We start from the raw sequence: 24,086 nt of genomic DNA on the forward strand, positions 1-24,086 counted from the left end.
TGCAAGCTTATCATATCAGGCGGTCAGTAACATCCAATGCAGTTTACTACCTCACACCTGCAGTCATGCTACTCCATCTCTGGGGGATACACTCATCTCCCTTTGGGTAGCCCGTAAATTCCTGTACAGCCTTTACCACTTAGCTCAAGCCACTGATCACAGCATATCCTGAGTACCCACCAGCTTTGCCATGATTTGGTCCGGCATAGTGATTTTATTCTTTTTTTTTTTTTTTTGGCTGCGTCGGGTCTTAGCTGCGGCATGAAGGATCTTTAGCTGCGGCGCACGGGCTCTTTGCTGTGGTGCGCGGACTTCTCTCTAGCTGCGGTGTGTGGGTTTTCTCTCTCTAGTTGTCGTGCACAGGCTCCAGACTGCATGGGTTTTGTAGTTTGCTCACACGGGCTCTCTAGTTGAGGCGCGTGGGCTTAGCTGTCCCGCAGCATGCGGGATCTTAGTTCCCCGACCAGGGATCGAACCGGTGTCCCCTGCCTTGCACCACCAGGGAAGTCCCAGCATATCTATTTTAGATAGACAGTTACGTTGGGTTCTGCTTTCTCTGGTCCCTGGCCATTACTGCCTGAACCCACAAGACTAGACCTTCAGAAGGAGATTTTTAAGCTGCGGGATCTCATATGAGGGAATCACAGCCTTAAAGAAGTTGAAGCCTTGGAATATGTTGGTGATGTTTTGTGACCAACTTGACAATAAAATAACAGAAATGATGGGTGAGGGTTGAGCTGGGAGAACAGACACTTAAGCAGCTTTGGAAAATTTGTTTCGGTATTCTTCATCCCAAGCACAACTGTCACCTTCACATATGAGCTATGTGATCAAGGCCATTAGATCATCTCTCTGTGCCTCAGCTTACTCATCCAAAAAATGGGGGTAATTAATCATACCCACACGAACAGGGTTGCTCTAAGGACTTAATACGTGTGACGAGCTTAGAACGGTGCTCGACAAGCGTCAGCCACATTGGTGATTTTCCATTATGGGTTCTCTGCCGTCTTTGTACACATACAAGCTCTTTTCAGCCAACACCCTATCTGACTTCAGCTAGTGAGATTTATTTTTTTTTAAATTCAATTCCATTGCTAGTCCCAGCTATATCGATGCTTGGGCTGCTGGGCAAGAGCTAGGAAAGACTTTTCTGCCAAGGTGATTTCCCAAAGTTTCCGTTTTTGGAGGAGAAAATGAGACAATGGCCAAGATCAGCAGTTTGAGGGTGGAGGAGGAGAAAGCTGGAGCTTCTCTTTGCCAGCGATCTTGTCACAGCATTTTCCAGGCCCCCAAGTGCAGAGGGGTGTGAAAACACCCCTGGCTGTAAGCAAGAAGAAAGCGACCCACCACTACAGTCAGCCCAAATGCAGAGCACAAATGGACTAACAGTATTTTGGTCCCTGGAGCTGGCTGTAGCCTACAATTTGTACCCTGGCAACGGTTTACTAGTTATGTGGCCTTGGGCATGTCAGAGTCTCTGTGACTCAGTTTTCTCATCTGTAAAACAGGGATCATAACAGTGGCCAGTGGAACAGAATAGAGAGCCCAGAAATAAACCCACACACCTATGGTCAATTAATCTTCAACAATAGAGGCGAGAATATGTTGAACAGGACAGAGAAAAGACAGTCTCTTCAGCAAGTGGAGTTGGAAAGCTGGACAGCTCATGTAAATCAATGAAGTTAGAACACTCCCTCACACGATACACAGAAACAAACTCGAAATGGTTTAAAGACTTAAATATAAGACAGGACACCTAGAAAAGAACACAGGCAAAACATTCTCTGATATAAATCATACCAATGTTTTCTTAGGTCAGTCTCCCAAGGCAACAAATAAAAGCAAATATAAACAGACAGAACCTGATCAAACTTGCAAGCTTTTACTCAGCAAAGGAAACGATAAACAAAATGAAAATACAACCTATGGACTGGGAGAAAATATTTGCAAATGATGCAACTAGCAAGGGTTTAATTTACCCTTAATATACAAACCCAAAATACAGAAACAACTCACACAACTCGGTAACAAAAAAAACAAACAACCCAATCAAGAAATGGGTGAAAGACCTAAACAGACATTTCTCCAAAGATGACATACTAATGGCCAATAGGCACACAAAAAGATGCTCAACATTGTTAATTACCAGAGAAATGCAAATCAAAACTACAATGAGGTATCACCTCACACTGGTCAGAACGGCCATGATTAAAAAGTCTACAAATGACAAATGCTAGAGAGGGTGTGGAGAAAAGGGAACCCTCTTGCACTGTTAGTGGGAATGTAAATTGGTGCAGCCACTATGGAGAACAGTATGGAGGTTCCTTAAAAAACTAAAGATAGAGTTACTATATGATCCAGCAATCCCACTCCTGGGCATATATCTGGAGAAAACCATGGTTCTAAAGGATACATGCACCCCAATGTTCATAGCAGCACTGTTTACAATAGCCAAGACATGGAAGCAACCTAAATGTCCATCAACAGACAAATGGATAGAAAAGACTGATACAAATATACAATGGAATATTACTCAGCCATAGAAAAGGGTGAAGTAATGCCATTTGCAGCAATATGATGGACTTAGGGATTATCATAAGTGAAGTCAGTCAGACAAAGAAAGACAAATATATGATATCGCTTACATATGGAATCTAAAATACGATACAAATGAACTTACTTACACAACAGAAACAGACTTGCAGTCATCTAAAACAAACTTACGGTTACCAAAGGGTAAAAGGGGCAGGAGAGATAAATTGGGAATTGGGGATTGACAGATACACACTACTATATATAAAATAAACAACAAGGTCCTACTGCATAGCTCAGGGAACTATATTCAGTATCCTGTAATAAACTATAACGGAAAAGAAAAAATAACAGTGGCCAACTTTCAGAGTGTTGTAAAGATTAAGTGTGATGATCACTGTTATGCCTGAACAGGGTCATCCTTCAGCAATGCTAGCTATTCTCACAAAAACAGGGGTCATTTGTAATTTCTTCTTTCTTCAACGAATGCATATGAAGTGCCTGGCGTATGCTGAGTACTCTGTGACGGGTGAGGATACAGGAGAAACACAGATTCATCCCAGCCAGTTGAGCTGCACATCCGAAGGAGACTGCAGGTGGGCTGGGGCCATAAATCTAAGACTCGAAACCTCAGGCAATCAGAGAGGGCTTCCTGGAGGGAGTGACCTTTAAGCCAAGGTGCTTCAGGGTAGTGAACGTTCCAGGTTGATGCGAGCAGCTCAGGGGAAGCTCAGTGGCTTCTCTCGGCCACTTGCGCAGATGGGAATGTGAAACTCTGTCCTAGAACCTGACCACTGCATGGGGCAGACCAGACACAGACCATCCAAGGCAACATACCTTACAGTCGGAACCCTTTGGTCTCCGCTTGTTTGGGTTTGCGGCAGCCATTACAGTAGCACAACAGTGTCGTAAAAAGCCAGAAAGCAAAGTGTTAAAGGGAAGGTGTCCATTTATGCTTGAGTTCGATGGTGAAGGAAGGAAGGAAGGAAGGAAGGAAAGAAGGAAGGAAGGGAGGAAGGGAGGGAGGGAGGGAGGGAGGGCGGGGCGGAGGTTGGTTGGTTGAAGCAGCCCATCGCAAGGAAATGCCATGGTTTAAAGTCATGTACCCTTCTCTCTGCTGAACCACTTTGATCAGCTTTGTCATTTCCAAGGGTTCAGTGCTTTCTATCTTCAGGTTAACATTAAAAGGCATTACTGGAGCTGACTTTATATCATCATTTATTTTCTCACTTAAGAGCAAAGGGAAGGCTGGGGTCAAACTTCTGGGGATCAGCTCCATTATACTGTACAAAAAAAGCAGAGCACGGGGGTAGCTGAGCCCCCTGAGGAAGCACAGAATGGGGGAGTTTCCACTGCAAGTTGGAAAGCAGTTCCAGGCTTGGAATGGAATTGCTTGGAGGCACCATCGAGCCAAGCCGATATCCCTTGTCTTCCTGAATCTTACCATCTAACTGCGGTTCCATTCACGAGTCCAGTGGCTTTCCCGGGGAGAGCAAAACAAACCGCCCATCTTCCCTTTTAACCTGGTTCTCATGTTTGTAATGGGGGCTTCCGATCCTTAGGAAGCTTTTAAACTCTAAGAGATGATGACAGGGTAACCTTCATGCTTCCTTTCTCTGAAGTCAGGAAATCATTCAGAGAATGTGTTGATTCTTGGCTGGACACATGCACTTCTCTGCTGAACCAACAGAAACACCACAAAAACCCCTACCCAGGGTGTGTCTTAGTGATCTCTCCTGGTCACTGTGTGCTTGTTTGGGGGTTGTCGACTTTGATCTGATTGCCGCTTCTGAAACCACAGTACAACCCGTCAAACACAAGCATCGTGCCTGAGGACACTGGCCGTGGTTTGAGCGGGCTTAGCTATTAACCAAGCTTGCACCACCAAGAAGAGAGCCCGAGGAGGCGCCTTGCTTCCGGCTACTCATGGTTTGTGCACGAACGTAGCACTCTCATTAGAATGAACCACTGTTAAAAGCAGATGGGAGTTTGGTTTACCACTTGAATCGCCCCGACCATCTACAGAGCAAGACCCAAAGGTCCCAGTCATTCTTTCTCTTCAACAATGTGCATCTCTATGCAAATTCTAAACCCTTGACAGCTGGCAAAAATCAGACAGCGTCTTTCATGGGGGAAGCCTGCCAGTGGCCGATTCAAAAGCCACAGCCTTCACCCTGAGCTGGACATACCCCTTACCTGTTGCCCTCCCTGCCTTCCATTCAACAGTAAAAACGAGAAACAACTATCAGGTGATTGAAAAAGCTTGAGCCTTCTACTGTTTTATTGACTTGTCACTGCAGATAAATTGACTATAATTTACTTCGAGAGTAAATTACTAGATGTTCATAAAAAAGAAAACTGTTGTACATTACCGTCCCTAATTAAGATGTTAAACATGATTCCATTTTTAAATTGGAGGAGCCAGCGGAAATGAAAAATGCTGATGAGCTGTATTTCACTCTGTTGTTTTCCTTCCTCTCGATCACATCAGTTCATGGTTTGGATATCTGATGGGCACACGTGGTAAGGAAAGCAGAACATGGGTCTTTGAAAGTTCTAACTAACATATGATTGTTTTGGTTTGGCTTATTTTGTTTCGTTTTATTTTCTGTTTCTCCCTTCTGTCTCTGTCACTGACACTATTCTTCAAAGGAATTCTGTAAGTCACATATTGCTTTGGAGATCCAGTTGGTTAAATCAGAGAAATCAAAAGAATTGGAGATGAGGGCTAGAGCAGGGAAACCTATGCAATCCTCCATCTGGGCATTGCAAATTAAGTGGAACCAACCTATTGTTGAAAATTTAAAAAACAAAACAAAACAAAAACATAGGCTGTGTAGCTAAGCATAAAAAGTATCCTGAACTAGGGTGTCTGTTTTTCTCCAAACCTATGGGATTGTGGGAGATGTCTTGGGAAGAGGGACAGAAAATGTTCTCCAAAGCCAAAGCGAGTTACAACAGTTATCCACACCATTCAGAACGGAACCGGACGGACTGAGAAAAGACGAAGAGATGTGTCTGGTGCTTGACAAGAGTGGCCCCCAAAGCTAGGAATCCCGGGGATAACTATTTGCCTTCGTTAATTCAGTGTATTTGTTGAGAGCCTGCGGTGTGCTGGGCAGCAAGCAAGGTACATAGGAGCCAAGAATGGACACAACACGACAGGTACCATTGGTCCCAAGCTCACAACAACTCGCTGGTCAGCTTTCAGCACCTTCTTGTTCTCAGCCTCCCACGTTCCCACTTCTCCCTGAAAAACATGTCCCCTTTCCGTTTTTACCCCCCTCACTTCTCGAGGCATACATAATCCTTCTCATCCTCAAATCCTCAAGGTCAATTTCACGTCTCCTAATATCCAGACCAGGTCTTGTCACAGCACTCTTTTCTCAGACCTTAAGACACTGAGCACAATGACAGTGAATTGCTTCCATAAAGCCAAGCGATGCCCAGCACTGTTCACAACAGCCAACACATGGAAACAACCTAAACGTCCACTGACAGATGAATGGATAAAGAAGATGCGGTACATATATACAGTGGAATCCTAGTCAGCCATAAAAGGAACCAAATAATGCCATTTGCAGCAACGTGGATGGACCTAGAGATAAACATACTAAGTGAAAAAGAGAAAGACAAATACCATATTATATCACTTATACGTGGAAGCTGAAATATGCCACAAATGATCCCATATATGAAACATAAACCAAATCACAGACATAGAGGACAGACTGGTGGTTGCCAAGGCGGGGAGGGGGTTGGGGAGGGATGGAGTGAGAGGTTGGGGGGAGCAGATGTGAGCTTTTATATACAGAATGGATAAACAACAAGGTCCTACTCCATAGCACAGAGAACTACACTCAATATCCTATGATAAACCATAACGGAAAAGAAAATGAAAAAAATGTATATATATGTATAACTGAGTCACTTTGCTGTACAGCAGTGATTCACACAACATTGTAAATCAACTATATGTCAATTTAAAAATACTGATAAATATTAAATAAATAGATAGATACTGATTTTTGGCTTCACAAGAAAAAAATAAAGCCAAGGTATGCCAAGGGATTGGGAAGCTGAAGATGGGCAGGGACAAGGTTTGCTTTGTGCCCACCTATGATGTTCCAGCACCCCCACTACCTCACACAATAGTTTCTTAATAGGTGATGTGTCAGGTGAATGAATAAATGAATGGAAAGAATGACTAAGTGAATGGATTTCCTCATCACGTTCCAGGATCTAGTAGTCAGAGACACAGTTCTTAGCCCTCAGAAAAATCCATTTTCAAAGCATAAAGGTCCATTGTCTAACGAAAGCACACATCATTCATGTATATTATCTACACCCTGGGAGCCAACTAACAGTACAGGACACTTCTCAGCCTCGTCCCTCAGCACAGATCTAAAAACGCAGATTTCCCAACATGTGCAGAGTTTCAAGGTCTCTCCAACCCCCATTCGTAAGCCTCTCTGCTTTGGAGAAGGTCCCACACTACCTAGCTGCTATCTGGAGTTCTAACCCAGGACTTATTCCTTAAAAGAACAAGTGGAAGAGGGAAAGAAAACATCATCCCACCGAGGTCCCGGCTCTGGCTCGGAGACCTCCCCATCCTTGTCTTTCTGGATCCAGCCCCTCCCCTGGTCCAGGAAACAGAGTAGGTGCCTCCCTCCATTTTCAGAACAGCCCGCCCCAAAACAAAACAAACAAAAAACCCAAACCAAAAAACTCTTCAGGGTCCTCTTTTAAATTCACCCGTATCTACCTGTCAAGAAGTTCTTCATTTGTCCCTTCTCCTGTCCATTCATCCATTCGGCAAATAGTTATTAAGTACATATTGCACGCAGGTGCCATGCTAGGCGTCTATACTACACAAGCACCTCTGGTAGATCTAACACACAGGGCGAAGGCCATGTCTGTAAGGGCACCGGACTTTCCAGGTACCAGACAGAGCTAAATCTCACACTGGCAGCTGGTGGTTTTTCAACCCAATAACTGAGATAACTCCCAAACTCTAGAGCTCGGGATACCATCCAACGATGTAGCCACTGGCTCTGTGTCGCTACTGAGCACTTGAAAAGTGGCTGGTGTGGCTGACGAACTGAATTTTTAGTTGTCTCTGCTTTTAACTGCTTTACTTTTAAATTTATCAGCTAAAGCAATGTACCTTTTCTTTTCCCCGTGAAGCACACCCTGACTGTTTGGGTCAGACTCTGTTTCACAGTAAACATGGAACATTTGGCAACCACACTGAGATACACATCAAATTTCAGAGACTTTGCACACACGCAATGATTGTAGAATACCTCATCAATACATTTTTATATTGATCACGTGTTGCCATCATACTATTTTGAGGGATTGGGTTTTAACTAATATTAGAATCCACTTCACTGTTTCTTTTTATTTTCTGAAATGTGGTTGCTAGAAAAGTGAAAATTTTAAATGTGGCTTGTTTTATTTCTATGGGACGGCAGTGGTCTGGGTGTCTTAATAAAAAAAAAGCTAGCAGAACAAACACAACACGTAAAATGGGTTTGACAGCCTGGATGATCTCAGGGGCTGTCATATCTGATTTCATATCTCATCCTGATTCAGGGGGTCACCTCTGGCACTTCTGGTTGGGAAGGAGGAAACTTTTTGCTCCCCGTAAAGTTTTTCACTTTCAAAACTTGTCATGCAGGGCTTCCCTGGTGGCGCAGTGGTTGAGAGTCCGCCTGCTGATGCAGGGGACATGGGTTCGTGCCCCGGTCCGGGAAGTTCCCACATGCTGCGGAGCGGCTGGGCCCGTGAGCCATGGCCGCTGAGCCTGCGCGTCCGGAGCCTGTGCTCCGCAACGGGAGAGGCCACAGCGGTGAGCGGCCCATGTACCGCAAAGAAAAAAAAAAACAAAACAAACTTGTCATGCAGACTCCTCAGAGCACAATCACTTGTGATTGTTTTGGGATGCTGGGAAAGGCAGCCTCAAACTGTTAGCTTGGGTTTGAAGCTTCTTCTTAATCTAGTTCACACTTCTGTGTATTTCGAAGGCAGAAATGGTGAACCTTCCAGCGGGATGCATCTCAAGTGTAGCAAGCCCTGCTTTCAGCAGGTCCCCATCCCCATGGCCACGGCCACCTCCTCTGGCCTCCTGGGACTTCCCACTAAGAGGCTGTCACTGCATAATTACACGTACAGTCCTGCTGGGCAGCCTCTCTCCTCTCCACCTTTGCAATTTTTTTATTTTGTTGGAGAGAAAGTGGAAGTCTTCCTCGGTCCTCGGAAGCATGCCAACCTTGCTGGGACACCTTCTGGCATCTGTTACCTGGAAATTTCGTGTTCTGGTCGCAGTGGGGGAGGCAGGAGGAATTTGGGGGAGGAAAGTGAGGAATCAGTCCACAGCTGAATAAGGGCCATGGTGTCACAGTGGAGCCCTACGAACCTGTCATGCTGGCGCATTTGAAAATAATACATCTGTGAGTCTGATAACTTCTCTGCTGGAGTGAGATTTCAACTGGTCAGCGTTCTAAGGAACTGGGGGGACTGGGAGGGGCCTGGAGGGGCCTAGGCTGGTCAGGAAAGATGTACAGATGAGAAGCCAGGCACCACGCTGCTGCCCAGCCCAGGAAGTGGAATCTCGTTTGATGAGGGGGCTGATGGCTTCAGGGGGAAGACACCGTGGAAACTTCTCGCCAACCAGACACGCGTGGAGGGCTGATGCTGGCCTGGCACCTTGCTGCGTCCCGGCCACCTAAGTCTCTGACCATGCCACAGCATGCATCCCGTCATCCCTATTTTCCATGGGAGGGGACCAAGGTCAAAGCGTGACGTGCACGGTGTCCCCCTGTAGAGTTAAGGGCGCTGAGAAACCACCCATTCCTGACTTATCCCCACAAGTCCTGGGCCTGGGAATCTCACGAGGAGAGAGAAGGGCTTTGGTACCTGTGGTTTGATTTTCAGACTCTCCTTGGCTATCGGTCCCTTTGAGGCTCTGATGAATGCAGGGACTCTCTTTCCAGAAAAATGGACTTGGATGGAATTTTGAATCCCGGGTCTAGGGGATTTTATAAGGTCCTTGAAGGTACGTCTTGGGCTGTCTGGGGATGGATAAACTGCATATAAAGAAAGGCTACCTACTATCAAAATGCAAATATGAGCTAGAAAGGGGGGACTCATTTGATCTGATTTTGTTTTTTTTTTTTTTTTTGCGGTACGTGGGCCTCTCACTGCTGCGGCCTCTCCCGCTGCAGAGCACAGGCCGCGGACGCGCAGGCTCAGCGGCCATGGCTCACGGGCCCAGCCGCTCCGTGGCACGTGGGATCCTCCCGGACCGGGGCACGAACCCGTGTCCCCTGCATCGGCAGGCGGACTCTCAACCACTGCGCCACCAGGGAAGGCCTGATCTGATTTTTGATTACTACTTTATCATGTAAAGTAATATATGTAATATATATAAAAATATATATTACATATATGTGTAATATATATATAAATATATATTACAAATACATATACACATAATTGTATATATGTAAAATATATAATAAAAATATATAATAAATACGTATGAATATAAATATACAATGAAATAACTATATGAATATATTTTTCATCATATATGTATTTTACATGTATACATTTCATAATACAGTAGTAATCTTATATAAAAAATATGTAACATATATATTCTGTTTGATCAGTGGCAGCTGAGAAACGAACCTATATAAATCACTGGCTTTTCATTTTGTTTGTGTTTTGTTTTTTCTTTTTAAAATAAATGAATAAATAAATAAAAGGCAATGGCCAATGACATTACCAGCCTGGTTTCGTTTGTTTCTTTCCTGTCCTGGCACAGGTCAAACTGGCTGGGGGTTACGTGAGGTCAGATTCTCAGAAGGCAAAGCATGGCCTCACTCCCTGCAGGTGCTATGGGCCAACCAACCTCCCAAGAGCCCTCGGCGGTGGGGTGGTGGTGAAGCGCGCCCACTGCATGGATGAGGAACCAGATTTGCTAGGGGTCACTCAGCTACTTAGGGACAAGGCAGAGCCGGAGGAGGACCTGTCTGTCTGCATCCGCAGCTCTCTCAGCCACCGTGCTCTCCTGCCCTCCAGAAGATCTCCCTGGGAACCAGCAACCTCACTCCCACGTGCTCAGTCAGATGACGCTCAGAATGTGGCCACCCAGCCGGAGATGAGAGAAATTCAGAGAGAGCACCGTTTTACACTGATGATAAAATCTCGCGGGTCTGGGACGGGGTCTTCGTGGGTGTCACATCCCTCCTTACCGCTACCTCCAAGAAGAGACCGATAGTCAGCACTTCCAATAAAGAAATCCCCTCTACAGGCTAACAGGCCTCCCCATGTCCAGGTAGGTGTCAGCAAAGTGCCTTCCCATCCACAGAAATGGGATCTTCTAGCTGGCGGCCAGTAGCTCTTTGAGCCTCCCACTTACTTCTCTAAGCCTCTAAAAGCTGAATTTTCTCCTGCGTCGGAGAGCTGGAAGTTCAGCTTAATGTACAAACCTTTATTTTCCAAAGAGGCAGGTTGGCCTTCCTGTATCGACAGACTCTGGAGCTTAGATTTATTACAGAATGGTAATCAGGCAAAAGAATAAATACACTGCATCTTTAATTCATTAATCACCTCGGAAAGCAAAATGAACTACAGTAAAGAAGACAATATGTTTTTCAACGCTGGGGGTGGGGCGATGAGGGAGTCAGTTTCTCAATAAAATCCAGCTACTAAAATCCATTTTGCGTGAAGATTAGAGAAAGGACAGTTTAGCTCTGAGGCTGGGGGCAGGAGGCCCTCTGCAAAGGAGGCTTGGCAGGCCCAGGTGTCTGTGGATGGCCCCTGGTGGACCCTGGTGTCTTCTGGGTTCCTGTTGTAACTTACATCGTGAGCCAAAGGCTGGTCAAGAAACCAGGCGTGGGAGTCAAGCAGACCTGGGTTCAAATTCATACTCCCTCTGGAAGATGTGGGGGAGGGGCACCCTAAATCACTTACTGCCTTGAGACTGGTCTACCTGTGGGATGTGGGTCCCGGAGGTGTTTTGTTTTCCAAACGTTTCACGTCACCAAATTCTCATTAAAGGAGATCTGTACCAAGGCTGGGAAACAGTTTCTGGAACCAAAATGAAACATCAGTTTTTCTGATGAGCCGCACACAGCTGGGCACTTTGGAAACGCCATCTGGCTTGAGAGTCTTCGATCTGGCCTGGAATGTTAGGAGGTTGCCCGATTCCCGCTCTTGTTCCTGAGTCCTGACAACCTGGAAACTAGCTGACTTCTCACCTATCTAACAGGACCTACAAAGTGAGAAGGAGTTAGTCAGCATCTTAGACTCTTCAAGGGAGAGAATCATGGTCCGGGTCAAGATAGAACGGGAAGGCATATTAATGGATCATGTTTATTGACTGCTTCTAGGGACTTTGCATAGAATATCTCTAATCTTCACGTCTACCCTTCAGGGGTTTGGACCTATTACTGTGCCCATTTTACAGATGAGAAAACAGGTCCATGGAGGTCAGGTCCTTCCACCAAGTGTACATCACCAAGTGACTCAGCTGGGAGGATAACAACCACCACCACGTACAACTGCCTACTGTGCTTCACCTGTAGGACGTCATTTATTCTCACCAACAACCTAGAATAACAAGTATGGCTATTCCTGTTTCATTTATGAAGTCCAAAGAAGCTCAGAGATTTTAAACCAGGGTTTCCCAGTGTCAGAACGAATGACATTTGGACCTGAATGAGGCTTTACTGTGGGAGCTGCCCTGTGCTCTGCAAGGTGCTTCGCAGCATCCCTGCCCTCCACCCACCAGATGCCGGTAGCATCCAGTCCCCTAAGTGGTGACAACCAAAAATGTTGCCAAATGTCCCCTGTGGAGCAAAATCATCCCTGCTTTAAACAAACAATGAGGTCATGCAGGTGGGACTGCAGAGGTGGAAATGGCACCCCAGTCTACCTGAATCCCCCATTAATCGTCTTCCAAATGCTGTTTCAGTTACCTTACGGCAGAGGTTCTCAAATGTGGCCCCATTAGAGCATCACCTGGGAACTTGTTAGAAATGGACACTCTGAGGCCCCGTCCCCAGAATGCCTGAATCAGAAATTCGAGGGATGGGGTCTACTAGTGATCAGAGTTTTAACAAGTCCTTCAGGTAATCTGGTGCTCGCTGAAGTTTGAGACCCAGTGCCTTCCAGCAGTGTGTCTTAGCCTTGGCTGTGCGCTACCATCACCTGGGGCTCTTTGCAAACAACACTGATGCCCGGGTACCACCTCAGGATTCCGATTTAACTGATCCGGGTTGGGAAGTATCCCAGACGATTCTCATGGGGAGCTGAGGTTGAGAACCACCAACCTCGAGGGAGCTGCCCCTGGTTCTCAGGGAGGCATGGGTCGAAGTCCAAGCATTAAAATTAAAAACAGTTGAGGTTGGTCCCCTGACCCATCCGCCCGAATCTTGGATGGAAGTGGCAAGAACCGGGTAGCGATTCCCCACTCTCAGCCTCAAGCCACAGCCCCACACGGCCCAGCTCCTGTCACTGACCCTCTTTTTGGATCCCTCTTTCATCGATTTACCTAAATCTCAAAACGTTTTGGAAGGCATTTAGTTGGACTCCGCACCAGCTCAAGAGGTGAAGGAGGCCACGAAAATTGGCAGCTGAATGCTTTGCATTAAGTCAGACATATCTACAAGGTAACAGAATCACTGCTGCAGGAGGAAATGGAATTCAACTTCTCCTTTAACAGTACCTAAGCATCCTCCAAGGTCCCAATCCCTTCCTCCAGCCATTGCCTTTAGTTCTACTATTCACCTACCCCTCCTCCGCCCTGGGCAAGCCCATCTCCTCACCATCCTTTGCAAAGTCCAAAGTCACTCCCTTATTAACCTGGCCGTGTCCTCTCCCATCCTGTTCCCCAGAGCCTGGAACATCTGACCACTTTTTCCTAGATGCCCATAACTCTCCATCCTTTAAGATCTTTCTTTGATGCCTCCAGTCTACAATAATCACTCCTTCTCTGCTTCTTTTGTGCTACCATCAGAGCAGCAATGTCCGTGATGCATTTGATAGATTCCATCCTGCTCTGTTCCATTTCCATTTTTTTTTTTCCATCTGGGCATCTCATGCAGCGGTGTGCTGCTAAATGTTTAACAACTGGTTCTTTGGCAGAGGATGGAGGCCAGAGAAAGGGGCTCGATTTTATTAGCACTTGCATTCCGTGCTGCAAATATTCCCACCACAGCCGATTTCATGCTACCGCGACGTGAAATCACTGAACGTGGAATTGAAAGAGACGCATACAACTGGCTCTCGGGAGCCCGCAGGAGTGGGCGGTGCTAGCTCACCAACGACAGTCAATCCAGCAAACATCTACTGGGAGTATGCTCCGTTCGATCCCCTGTGCTAAATGCTGAGTGAAAGGAAGGAAAGACATGGGTCCTGGATCAGAGTCCAGAGCGGTAAAAGGGGAAAAAGGGTCTTGCAGAGGGACCCATCACAGGCAGAGAAAGTGGTAAAAGGAAAATAAAAAGGAGGAAGCAGTCAACTTTGACCAACTAGACTCTGAGGTTGCTTTGAATCCTGGGGAGAAGGATCCTGAACATTTTTGAGGCAAAGAAGACACAGTTATCACTGGTCACTTCTGCTGCCGCCTGAGTGGGGACCACAGCCTGCTGGCATCACACTTAGTAGACGCTGCTGTGACTTGTTCATTTAACCCGTGGAAAAATTCCAGGAGGTTGGTTCTATCATGCCCACTTAGAAGGGAAGAGACTTTCCCAAAGTCATAAAGCTGGAAAGGTCTGGCACTGAGGTCTGTAACACCCTGAGCAATCTCTCAGTGTCTCCAGTGAGGGAAAGCGGTCCTTTGTTACATCAAAGCCTGCTGAGCTGGCATTCCCTTAGAGAAGGACTCCCCAAAGGTGTTCAAAGTGGGCTGCAGACATCCTGGAGCCCTAGGGGGTAGAGAGAGAAGGGTCCAGAACTTGGAGGATCAGCTCTACCCCCATAAGCGTCTCATTTCTCTTTTACCCAGTGATCTCACATAACCTGTCATTTTACAAATAAATGCTTCCTCTGCCGAAACAAAACAAAATGAGTTTGAAAAACGTCTGGTTTGTGCCAAATCCTGAAATGTACGTAGGTGGTGGCTGAAGCCTGGGGTCCTTCTAGTGGACGTCCCCCGACCCCATATTTTTTTCTGATTTATTACAGTGCTAGCATACTACGGGAATAAAATAACTTTGGAGAAATTTTCAGAAAATGCACCCAAGGCCAAGTACCTTCCCCGCAAAAGGAGCACTCTAAACGCAAAATTTTAAGCACACCAGTAACCCCTGTCCCTAGACCGGTGGGTTGAAATCTCCCTATTCTGTCCTTTCCTGGGTTCCTGCAGGACGCGTCTGCAGGATTTCCTGGCTCAGCATAGGAAACCTGCCTTGACACCCAGTCAAATCCAGGTTCACCTTGGAAACGCTTGCCCCCTTGTTGGAAACGCTTTGCAACCACATTAGACAAAATCTGTTTTACACAATTTCTCTGCAGGCATCTTGGCCCCTGCGACAAGTTCAAAGAACGAGGGCTGCAAAGTCTACCCCTTTACTCACCACCTGGTACCCAACTCACTCTTCATTTTTCTCTTCCTAAGAGAAGACTGCAACGGCATTGCTGTATTTTAACATATAACTCCCAAATTCAAAACTGAAAGAAGAAACACATTTTTCTGTCAATGGCTTAAGGGGATTGCACCTCGAAGCTGCTGCTAAAACTCCCTTCCACCTTTTCACATTTGTAGCATTTTGGAGCAATTTGCTGGAGTCAAAGAAAGCAGTCAAATGTCCACAACCGACTTCAAAGGCCCCAAATCCTGTATCGGTGGAGGGGAGCCTGGGAGCCACACCAGAGGGGACCTTTTTCAAAGAGGCGTGTGTAGGAACTTACCAGGCATTTCTGCCCTGCATCTGCGATTGATGTTAATGACGGGCACGTGACCAAATCCCCACATAGTTCTTTGAAAAATGCCCCTCCCTCTCTTCTTGCTAACACTTTTGGCTGGGACAATGCAGATGACACAGAAAAGGGCTAGAAGAGAGGGACGGCTGCCAGGGCTCCGGGAACAGGGCTCCGTTGACTCATTGCTACACAGGTGTCTTTTATCTGGTGGGGAGCATGGAGTGAGATGGATTAATCAAGAGAAAGGGTCACACCTGAATGGTTTTACATGTGTCAAAACGAGTGCTGGGCACAAGTGGCCAGAGAAAGGAAACACGCCAACCCTCAGGGCACCAGCCACACTACTTCATTCCTCTCTCTCCTTCTGTCTTCTGTTTCCATGCCCTCTTTGGTCTGGCCTTGCAATTTCTTCTCCATCGGAACCCTGTTTACCCGTCTTGGTCCACGCCCAGGACAATCCTTCCTCCCCAGCTCACATACAGAAACACAGAGTTTATTCCAGCTCTGCCCGCACTGCTGTGTTGAATTAAGATCCCAGAGCACAAAACGCGTAGAAGAGGGTATTTGGTCTGTGAATGTTCTGTGCTATCAGATATTACAAAAATTAGCCCCCTAAGATGTTGTCCAATGTACAGGCTCACAATAGTGTATGAGACTGCCCATGGCCCCAGATTCCAGCCCAAAGGGATTATTATTATTATTTGGTTACGAGTGAGATGAACATAGTTTCAGAAGATTATTGGTCATCTGTATTTATTTTTTCTAAAAGCGGCCCATTTTCCTATCAGGTTGTTTACTTTCTTTCTTATGAATTTAAAGGAACTCTTCATATTAAGGAAATTGGGTCTTTGTCCATCTTGTGGGCTGCGATTTTCCCGACTTGTTTGTTTGTCTTTTGATTTTGTTCATGGCATTTTTCCTATGCGTACGTTTTAAATGCTTATGTAGTCAGATTTATCAGTCCGTTGCTGTACAGCATCTGGGTTTTGCGTCAGGCTAAGGAAGATCTTCCCTATCCTAAGTTTAAAAAAAAAAAACAAAACTAGTTTCTTTTGGCCACTTTCATAGCTTTTGCCTTCACATAGGATGTTCACAAAACAGCCACCCTCCTCCTCTTCACAAACCCCACAGCTTTGGGGAAGCGTTTATCAAATAGGACCAGCATGTACTGTTTTCAATTGTCTGTCTGCATCAATAATAAACCTCTAGAGCAAGAACTGTGCCCTATTTGCTCCTGAATCCTTCAGCACCAAATCCATATTCTAGTGTACAGCAGGTGCAAAACAAGTGCTCGTTGAATAAAATCTTAAGATAAAGCATAACAACTTTGAGGCCCAACCAGCCACCGCAAAAGCGTCTATTTTCCAATAGCTCTCCAAAAGAGGACGTTAAGAGATAGGTCTGTTGTAGACCATATTTAACAAGCTGTCCAGGAAAGGAAGTTCAGCCCACAGAAGTGTCAAGGAAATGTCGGGATATGGGTTTGTGGAAAAGCTGGGAGAGGTTTAAGAGAACACCCTCTCATTGTGACAGACTGCAAAGATGTCATCTTCATCATTTAAGGAATTCTTACCAGGCTCTTGTTCCCTGTTTGTTTGTTTGAGCACCTGATTCAGGTACACTCTGCCACTTTCCCAGGAGGATCTGAGACAAAGATGCCCCGTGCTGCTCCCCGGGAGAGGGCTGTGCTGGGTACAAAAATAAATGAGGCACGTACTCCAGGCTCACAGAGTTTAGAGCCTAAGAGAAGACGAGAAACTTAAAAGGTAATTGTCTTACAAGGTAAAGAGCGCCTCCAGAGCGGGCCCATTTCTGTGCGGTTTAATGCTATGCTTTAGTGGAGAATCAGTGTGCCTGACAGTGCGTGATCACACATCTTGGTTAACTCTAACCAGAGGCATTTTCCTCGGTCCTGTTTCTACCACCACCCCGATCACCCATTGACTAAGTGCCTGCCGGTTATGACGACCAGTAACACAAATATCTCACTGGTAACTGCAAAAGTACGTGCAAAGAATTTGCACGATGTCTATCTTTGTAACTTGACAACCAAATACGTTCTTTTCTTTTCCACGCAGAATTTTTTACAACACCATTCCATGTTTAAGATCAGCCATTGTGCCGGCTCAAAACGCTCAGTCTCTCTCTTGGTTCACGTGCTGAATCCCTGACAAACTGGTCCCTTAGCTGATGTGTAGACTCATAGACGGCCTCTGATTCGAGCTCAGCTGATCCATTTCCCAAAACACAAGAATCAAGTCCAGCAGGGTAATCCAGGGAATGTGGCCTGCCCAGGTCACAAGGCTGTTTAGTGGCCAAGGTAGGTGTAAAAAATGGGGCTTCTGGACATCAACTCAGATTCTCTTTCCCTGTGTGCCTTATCTGAATGCCTGAGCCCTCCTTATAAAAAACAGAGTTGATGTTAATGGAGCACTAGGAAGGCCTGAGGAAGCAGGAAAAACACAAAGCCATTGTTCATCCCTTTTAATTTTAAACTGGACCTGAAAAATGCTGACTTGTAAGACAATACAATAAAAGATGGGAAATTCACCAGCACCTTCTTCACTTTCTGGGTTTCCACAGCTGTGTCTCTGGACACTTCTACTAGGAGTTCTCAATCATGGTTGTGCATTAGAATCACTGGGAATTAATTTTTAAAAAAAAATACTGATGCCTGAGCCCCACCAGCCTGTGGAGGTTCTGCTTTAATTGGTCTGGTGCAAGGCATCAACATTTTTAAAAGCCCCATGGGTTTATCCAAGGTTGATGATCCAGCCTCTGGGTTCAGAGACCTGTTCATGGCCTAATTCTATTCATTCCTATCTTCTTAAGAGGTGTACGTGACTCTTGGGTACCAGTTTCCCTCTCCCACGTTGGGAAACGCTCATCTCCCCCATCTCCCAGTCCCTGCAGAACTCCATTCTCAGCAAATGTGATTAGGCAGCAGCTGGCCATAAAGACCCACCCCTAGCCAGTGCTCACTGGACAAAAGATATACCTCACCAAGGTGAACCTATCAGCTATCTCCTCTGAACAGGACAGCAGAGCTGCTAACCAACCTCTGCTGGGGATGTGTAGGGGTGAGGGTGGGAATCAGGGGTACTTCAAAGCAAGAAGGCCTGCCTGCTTCCTGTAGGGAGAATGAAGCAGATGTGCAGACAGAGAAAAGGGAGGGAAGAGGAACAGAGAGAGTGAGCCCCCATCGCCAACACTGCCCACCTTCCATCTTGCATTTCATGCCTTTAATGTACACCTGTATCCTTACAATAAAGGAACAGAAACCTGAAGGCAGTTTTTATGTCCAAGATTCTAAGAAATTGACGGGCTCCTGCCAAGACCTCAGAGTCCCTTGGAAGGCTCATCCAATCACAAACAGCAGTTCGAATTTGACAGTGATCCTGGGTTTTGTAATCAGAGCAGAGGATCCCAAACCGGCATCCTAAAAGCCCACAGGGAGCCTGTGAAGGCAGTAATGGCCCCCATGAACCACTGCTATCATCGTAAAGACCTACAGGATAACCCCCATGATCAGGTTTTCTTTGCTTTTGATTGAATATACATCAATGGAATTATACCACTTCTCTTGCTGATCAGAAGCCCTAGAGATTTGTTTTTGTTTTTGTTTTTTGCGGTATGCGGGCCTCTCACTGCTGTGGCCTCTCCCGTTGCGGAGCACAGGCTCCGGATGCGCAGGCTCAGCGGCCATGGCTCACGGGCCCAGCCATTCCGCGGCATGTGGGATCTTCCCGGATCGGGGCACAGAACCCGTGTCCCCTGCATCGGCAGGCGGACTCTCAACCGCTGCGCCACCAGGGAAGCCCAGCCCTAGAGCTTTTATGGAGGGGCTCTGATTAATAAAACAAACACACAGAATTACAAATGAATCCTTGAAAACATGGGCTTCACAGGAGGAAATTAGTAAAGGGGTCCTTTGGTACTAAATAGAATAATTAAGTCAGAACTTCTTTACCTAGTCAACCATTTTTCAAAACTGCCCTACTGTTACTTCCACAAGATGGCTGATTAGAAAACAGGTTCCACGTTCAAATAAGTTGGGAAGATGTTGTGTGCCACCCACGTTGGTCCTTCCCTATGGAGTGTCACAATACATATTAGCATATAAAGGCTCCGAGATGGAGGATAGCAAAATTAAATGTTTAACTTGGTCTAATCCATGATTTCCCTAAATTATTTGACCGCAGAACTTCCCAAGTACACCTTTAAAAAATTTTTTTTAGGGGTGATGGTAGTTTTTGAGGGGAAGGCAGATAATAAACTACTGTTCTAGGTTCTTCCCCATTTTCCAATTGTGACAACGCTTATTTTAAAGCAGAGGGAAGATATCCAATATCATAACCACGAAGTTATTCTAAAACAAATCAGAGCTTGCACAGCGTCAAGGTCAAAGTTTTATTCCACATAATACCGATCAGGGCCAAGTATGGCAGGATGTTTACTCTGTGCCAGGCGCTTTCCACAGATATCGTATTTAATCCTTTGCAGAAGCCTTTGAGGGACTACCCCTATTTCACAGATGCAGAAAGTGTGTGCTCTTTTTCATGGGACTACGGGTTTTGCTGACAACTTTTTATTAAATGGGCCTTTCAATGGAGTGCTTTAACGCTAATTTATCTTCACTATCCAGCAATTTCCTGAGTGTCAGTTGTGCACCTGACACTTTACACATTACAGGGTATTAAGGAAATGTACCATCTATTATTTTTTAAATGCTCTTGAAATGACAATCTTTATCTCTGAATAAAGGCTGCTCCATTACCTACCACAACCCAAACCACAGAATCGTTTGCTTTTAGAGCCAGAGGGGTCCTCAGGGTCAAGCTCATGAGAAGTACTAGCCCTGATCTTCTAGATCCTTCTGAGATTATAATGCATTTTCTTCTAGGCGTCACTCAACCCCACTCAGAAAAAGAACACCGGGGAGGGGAGGGCAGCTGAGCCCACACAACATGTGCTGAGGTTAAACACTGAGTTCTTTAACTGGGAAGGAGGGAATGAGCTGGCTGAGGCAGGGGTGGCATGGTGTCTAGCTAGAAAATCTGCATGACTGTGGTGTAAGGTCAAATCCTATCTGAACTGCTTTGTGCCTGAGTTTCTGCATCTCTATAAAAGGGATTAAAGTATCTGCCCCCTCTACTTGTGAGGATCAAAGGTGGCATAGGTCCTGGCTACCAGGAGATGCTCAATGAATGGTAGCTGTCGTCAGCATCGCCTGTGAGGCTTTGGATGACCTCCAAAGGGCAGGGCTGGGTGGAATATCTTGGTCTTCAACTCCATGGAAGTTTTCTCTAACTCCTGACTAACCGGTACCACCCCAAAGTAACCGGAAGAAATGGTGACTATCAACTGCGTTAAATATTTAAAAAATCTGATTCTCATAGTCTCCACAACTGCAGAGTTAGAGGGGAAAAACAAGTCATCCGCTTGAAGCCTAGCTCATTTCTGAAATCCCTGAGAAGTGGGAGAGGAAAATAAACTGTGTACACGTTTGATAAGATACATACACGTTTTAATAATCAATATGTATGTCTACTGCCCCTTCTTCTACATTCTCCTCTTCCTTTTGCTGATCTTTGCAGAAGCTGAACTCCAGAAAACCTGTGACTCAGTCTCCTCAACATCTTGGTTATGTGAGCTGGCATTCTAGCTTCAAATGTATGTCTCTGGTACCTTTGTAAAAATATGTTCCAGTTTCAGAAAATAAGACCCCGCTAATGAGCAAACCGCAAGTAGAAGATCTGCTTTGAAAAAATCATATTTCAATTAATGCGATAATCTGGCAATGATTTAAAATGATCACTTGTTTTTGCCAACATGCATAAACATCCTTCCTTCATTAAACATATTATTTGTACCCCTACTATGTGTTGTGTTCACTGTGTTTGTAATTTATAGAATATGTTCATTTATTTTATTTTAGGATTGTATTTTATTTTACTGGAATGTTTTCGGGTGTGTTTGTTTAGGTTTGTGCCAGGGAACCTCCCATTTTGCCCCAATGACTGACCCACACCAATCTCTCCTCAGGAGTGAACCCCAAGTCTCAAGGCCTGAGAGCCAGGGGGATGCTGACAGCTATATTGATACCTATGATCAATTTCATCTCCATTTTCACACAATATATCATTTTTCAAATGTAAAGAATGTGTGTAGTGTCTTGTTTCTAGGCAGAATTCTATACCCCTCTTCATTTCTCATATTAACAGCTTAATACGTACAGCTAGAAAGGCAGAGAAGGAAATCTATAATGAGAAAACTTCAGGACTCCCCCAAATGAATAACTCTTGTCTTCAATGTGACAAATATGAAACAGGGTTTGACACGCAAAGCCTTCCAAAAACAACCTACACTTCCAGGTTCAAACCCAATGGTCCTGAGAAATAAAGGGCTAATTTTTGTTTGCTGTTAATCACAAATTATTTTTTCCTTTAAAAAATGAATCAAAAACATGAGATGGAATAAATATTTCAGGCGACCAGCAGCAAAATGGGGAAATACCATGTGTTTGGAGTTTTAGTGCCCTCTGAGTACAGAAATTTATTTGCAGCCAGCAGAAAACAGACAGCAAGCATAAAAATACAGCAGAGTCTCCCTAGGAAAATTATTTATCAAGCTAACAACGGAGGGACCCTTCCAGTAACAACAAGCCAACAAGCCAGTGAGGAAAAGACATGGCTTTATATTTTACCTTTGGGTTAGCAACCCAGTAAAAATGCCAACTGACAAGCACTTCACATAAACATTGCTTTCTAAATGAGCATCCTTGTTAGAAGAAAAGGAAAAAATAAGTCTTTCTAGCTAAGGCGCGCTATAGCCTATAGACAGAGAGTTCGAGCGTGTATATGCTGACTCCTTAGTGCCGAAATAATACACCTTAAAAAATAACGTGAATGACGAAGGGAGTTTACAAAACGAATTCAAAGTTCATTAAAGAAAATGTGCTTATATTCTTATCAGGGAATCCTCCTACTTGGATGTTGACAGTCACGGTTTTCTAAGATGCTTTTTCAGGGCTAGCTTAAGAGCCTCCAGCAAAAAAAATACATACACGCATATTCAGATACACAGATATACATGTACTGACGTTGCCTCCACTGTACAAGCCTCATTGCTATATTTTTTCAATTATTTATTTTATGAGCAAAACCCCAAAGTCAGATTTTACAGTTTAACGATACCAAACTCTGATTATAAATTACAGGTCACTTTACTGCAGCTTGCAATAGCCAAAAAGAAAAAAAAGAAAGAAAAATAAGAAGAAAGAAAGAAAAAAGGGGGCGGGGGAACCGTCCAGTTGAAACCAGGCAGTGGCCTGATCTTAATTACATTTTAAAGAAATAGTAAAAGATGGCTTCTCAGAATAACTGCGTCCTCAATAGCTTGGCAAGAGACACCTGATGAATTTACAATGAAATCACACACTTGGATCCCATCTTTCCTAAAGTGAAACATCTGATAAGTTAACCGTGGCAAACATGGGAAAGGGCCTTCTTTTTATTGTATTGGGAAAGGATGCTGGAGAGGACGCAGAATCTGAAGAACACTGTAAGACGCTGAGTAAAGACAGAAACATCTTGCTGGATCTAATATCTCACCCCCCATCCCTCGCCATCACATCCCCACCAATGCCTTAAAAAACACAAATTTCTCAGCAACAGGGATGGAAAAGTTTTCATTACTAATATCAGAGCGCTCGAAAAGAATAAAACGAAATCCTTCCTTACTTTTTTTTTTTTCCTCTCCTGAGCCGAGCGACTGTCTCCGCGCTGCTATGAAAGCTCCAAGCTCTGACGGACAAGGGAAGCCTCTGCTCCGGGGCAGGAACCAGACTGCAAGGCCCAAACACACTCCAACTCAAATCCTCTCAGCTGAGTTTGGGAGCTGGGCCTATTATCCGCCCACAAACGTGTAGGGAGGGCTTAGCGCACGAGTCACGTGCTATTTCGTTCCACTGACCTTCGGGCGTTTTACACGAGGGCTTGTCAGGACGCTACGAAGTGAGCAAAGAGCAGAGCCAACAGAGGTAACATTCTAATTAACCAGGTTCCCCGTGGAGACTAGAGTGTTTTGAACGCATCCCATTTTTACCAACAGTTTTATCACTAAGAACTAAACTGGGGAACACTCTGAAAGCAGCGAGTTCTGGTTCCAGAGGCTCCACGAGATCAGGAGAGCGCGGGGGTGGGGGTGGGGGGAAAGCCAGGCTTCCTGGGAAAGGTGCCTCGCATGCGCCTGCGTGCTGAGTCTCCAGAGGCTGCCGGAGCCGAGAGGACCGCAGCTGAGGGCCCTCCGCCCTGGGCCGCGGGGCAGCCCCGAGGTCTACAGAAATCCTGTCCTCATACCAAACTGTGGCTCCTTCCCTGCACGGGGGAACTCGGGCTCACATCTCCAAACACGCCTGTTAAAGCACGTGCACCTTCCTTCTACTACGCTGTGGTGAGGAAATGCTTCCGGGCTTTAAAAGGAGAAAAAGAGAAGAAGAAAAAGGAAAGAAAAGAAAATGGCTGGGAAAACTGACTATCACATGAACAAAACAGCCATGGAGCATCAGGACAGAACTACCAGGAGGCACTAACCACTGGAGCAAAGAATGA

General features: G+C 45.4%; 1 protein-coding gene across 1 annotated transcript in view; it reads right to left on the reverse strand.

Moving 5' to 3' along the window:
• Nucleotides 1-11,134: 11,134 nt before the first annotated feature.
• The window catches only part of MAF (MAF bZIP transcription factor), a 31,825-nt gene continuing 18,873 nt past the window's right edge, over nucleotides 11,135-24,086 (reverse strand). Inside the window, exon 3 of the mRNA XM_059999978.1 lies at nucleotides 11,135-11,818. Coding sequence (XP_059855961.1) covers nucleotides 11,809-11,818 — 10 coding nt within the window. The 3' untranslated portion in view covers nucleotides 11,135-11,808. The remainder of the gene's footprint in view (nucleotides 11,819-24,086) is intronic.

Source organism: Delphinus delphis, chromosome 20, assembly GCF_949987515.2.
Source record: "Delphinus delphis chromosome 20, mDelDel1.2, whole genome shotgun sequence".
Taxonomy (NCBI): Eukaryota; Metazoa; Chordata; class Mammalia; order Artiodactyla; family Delphinidae; genus Delphinus; species Delphinus delphis.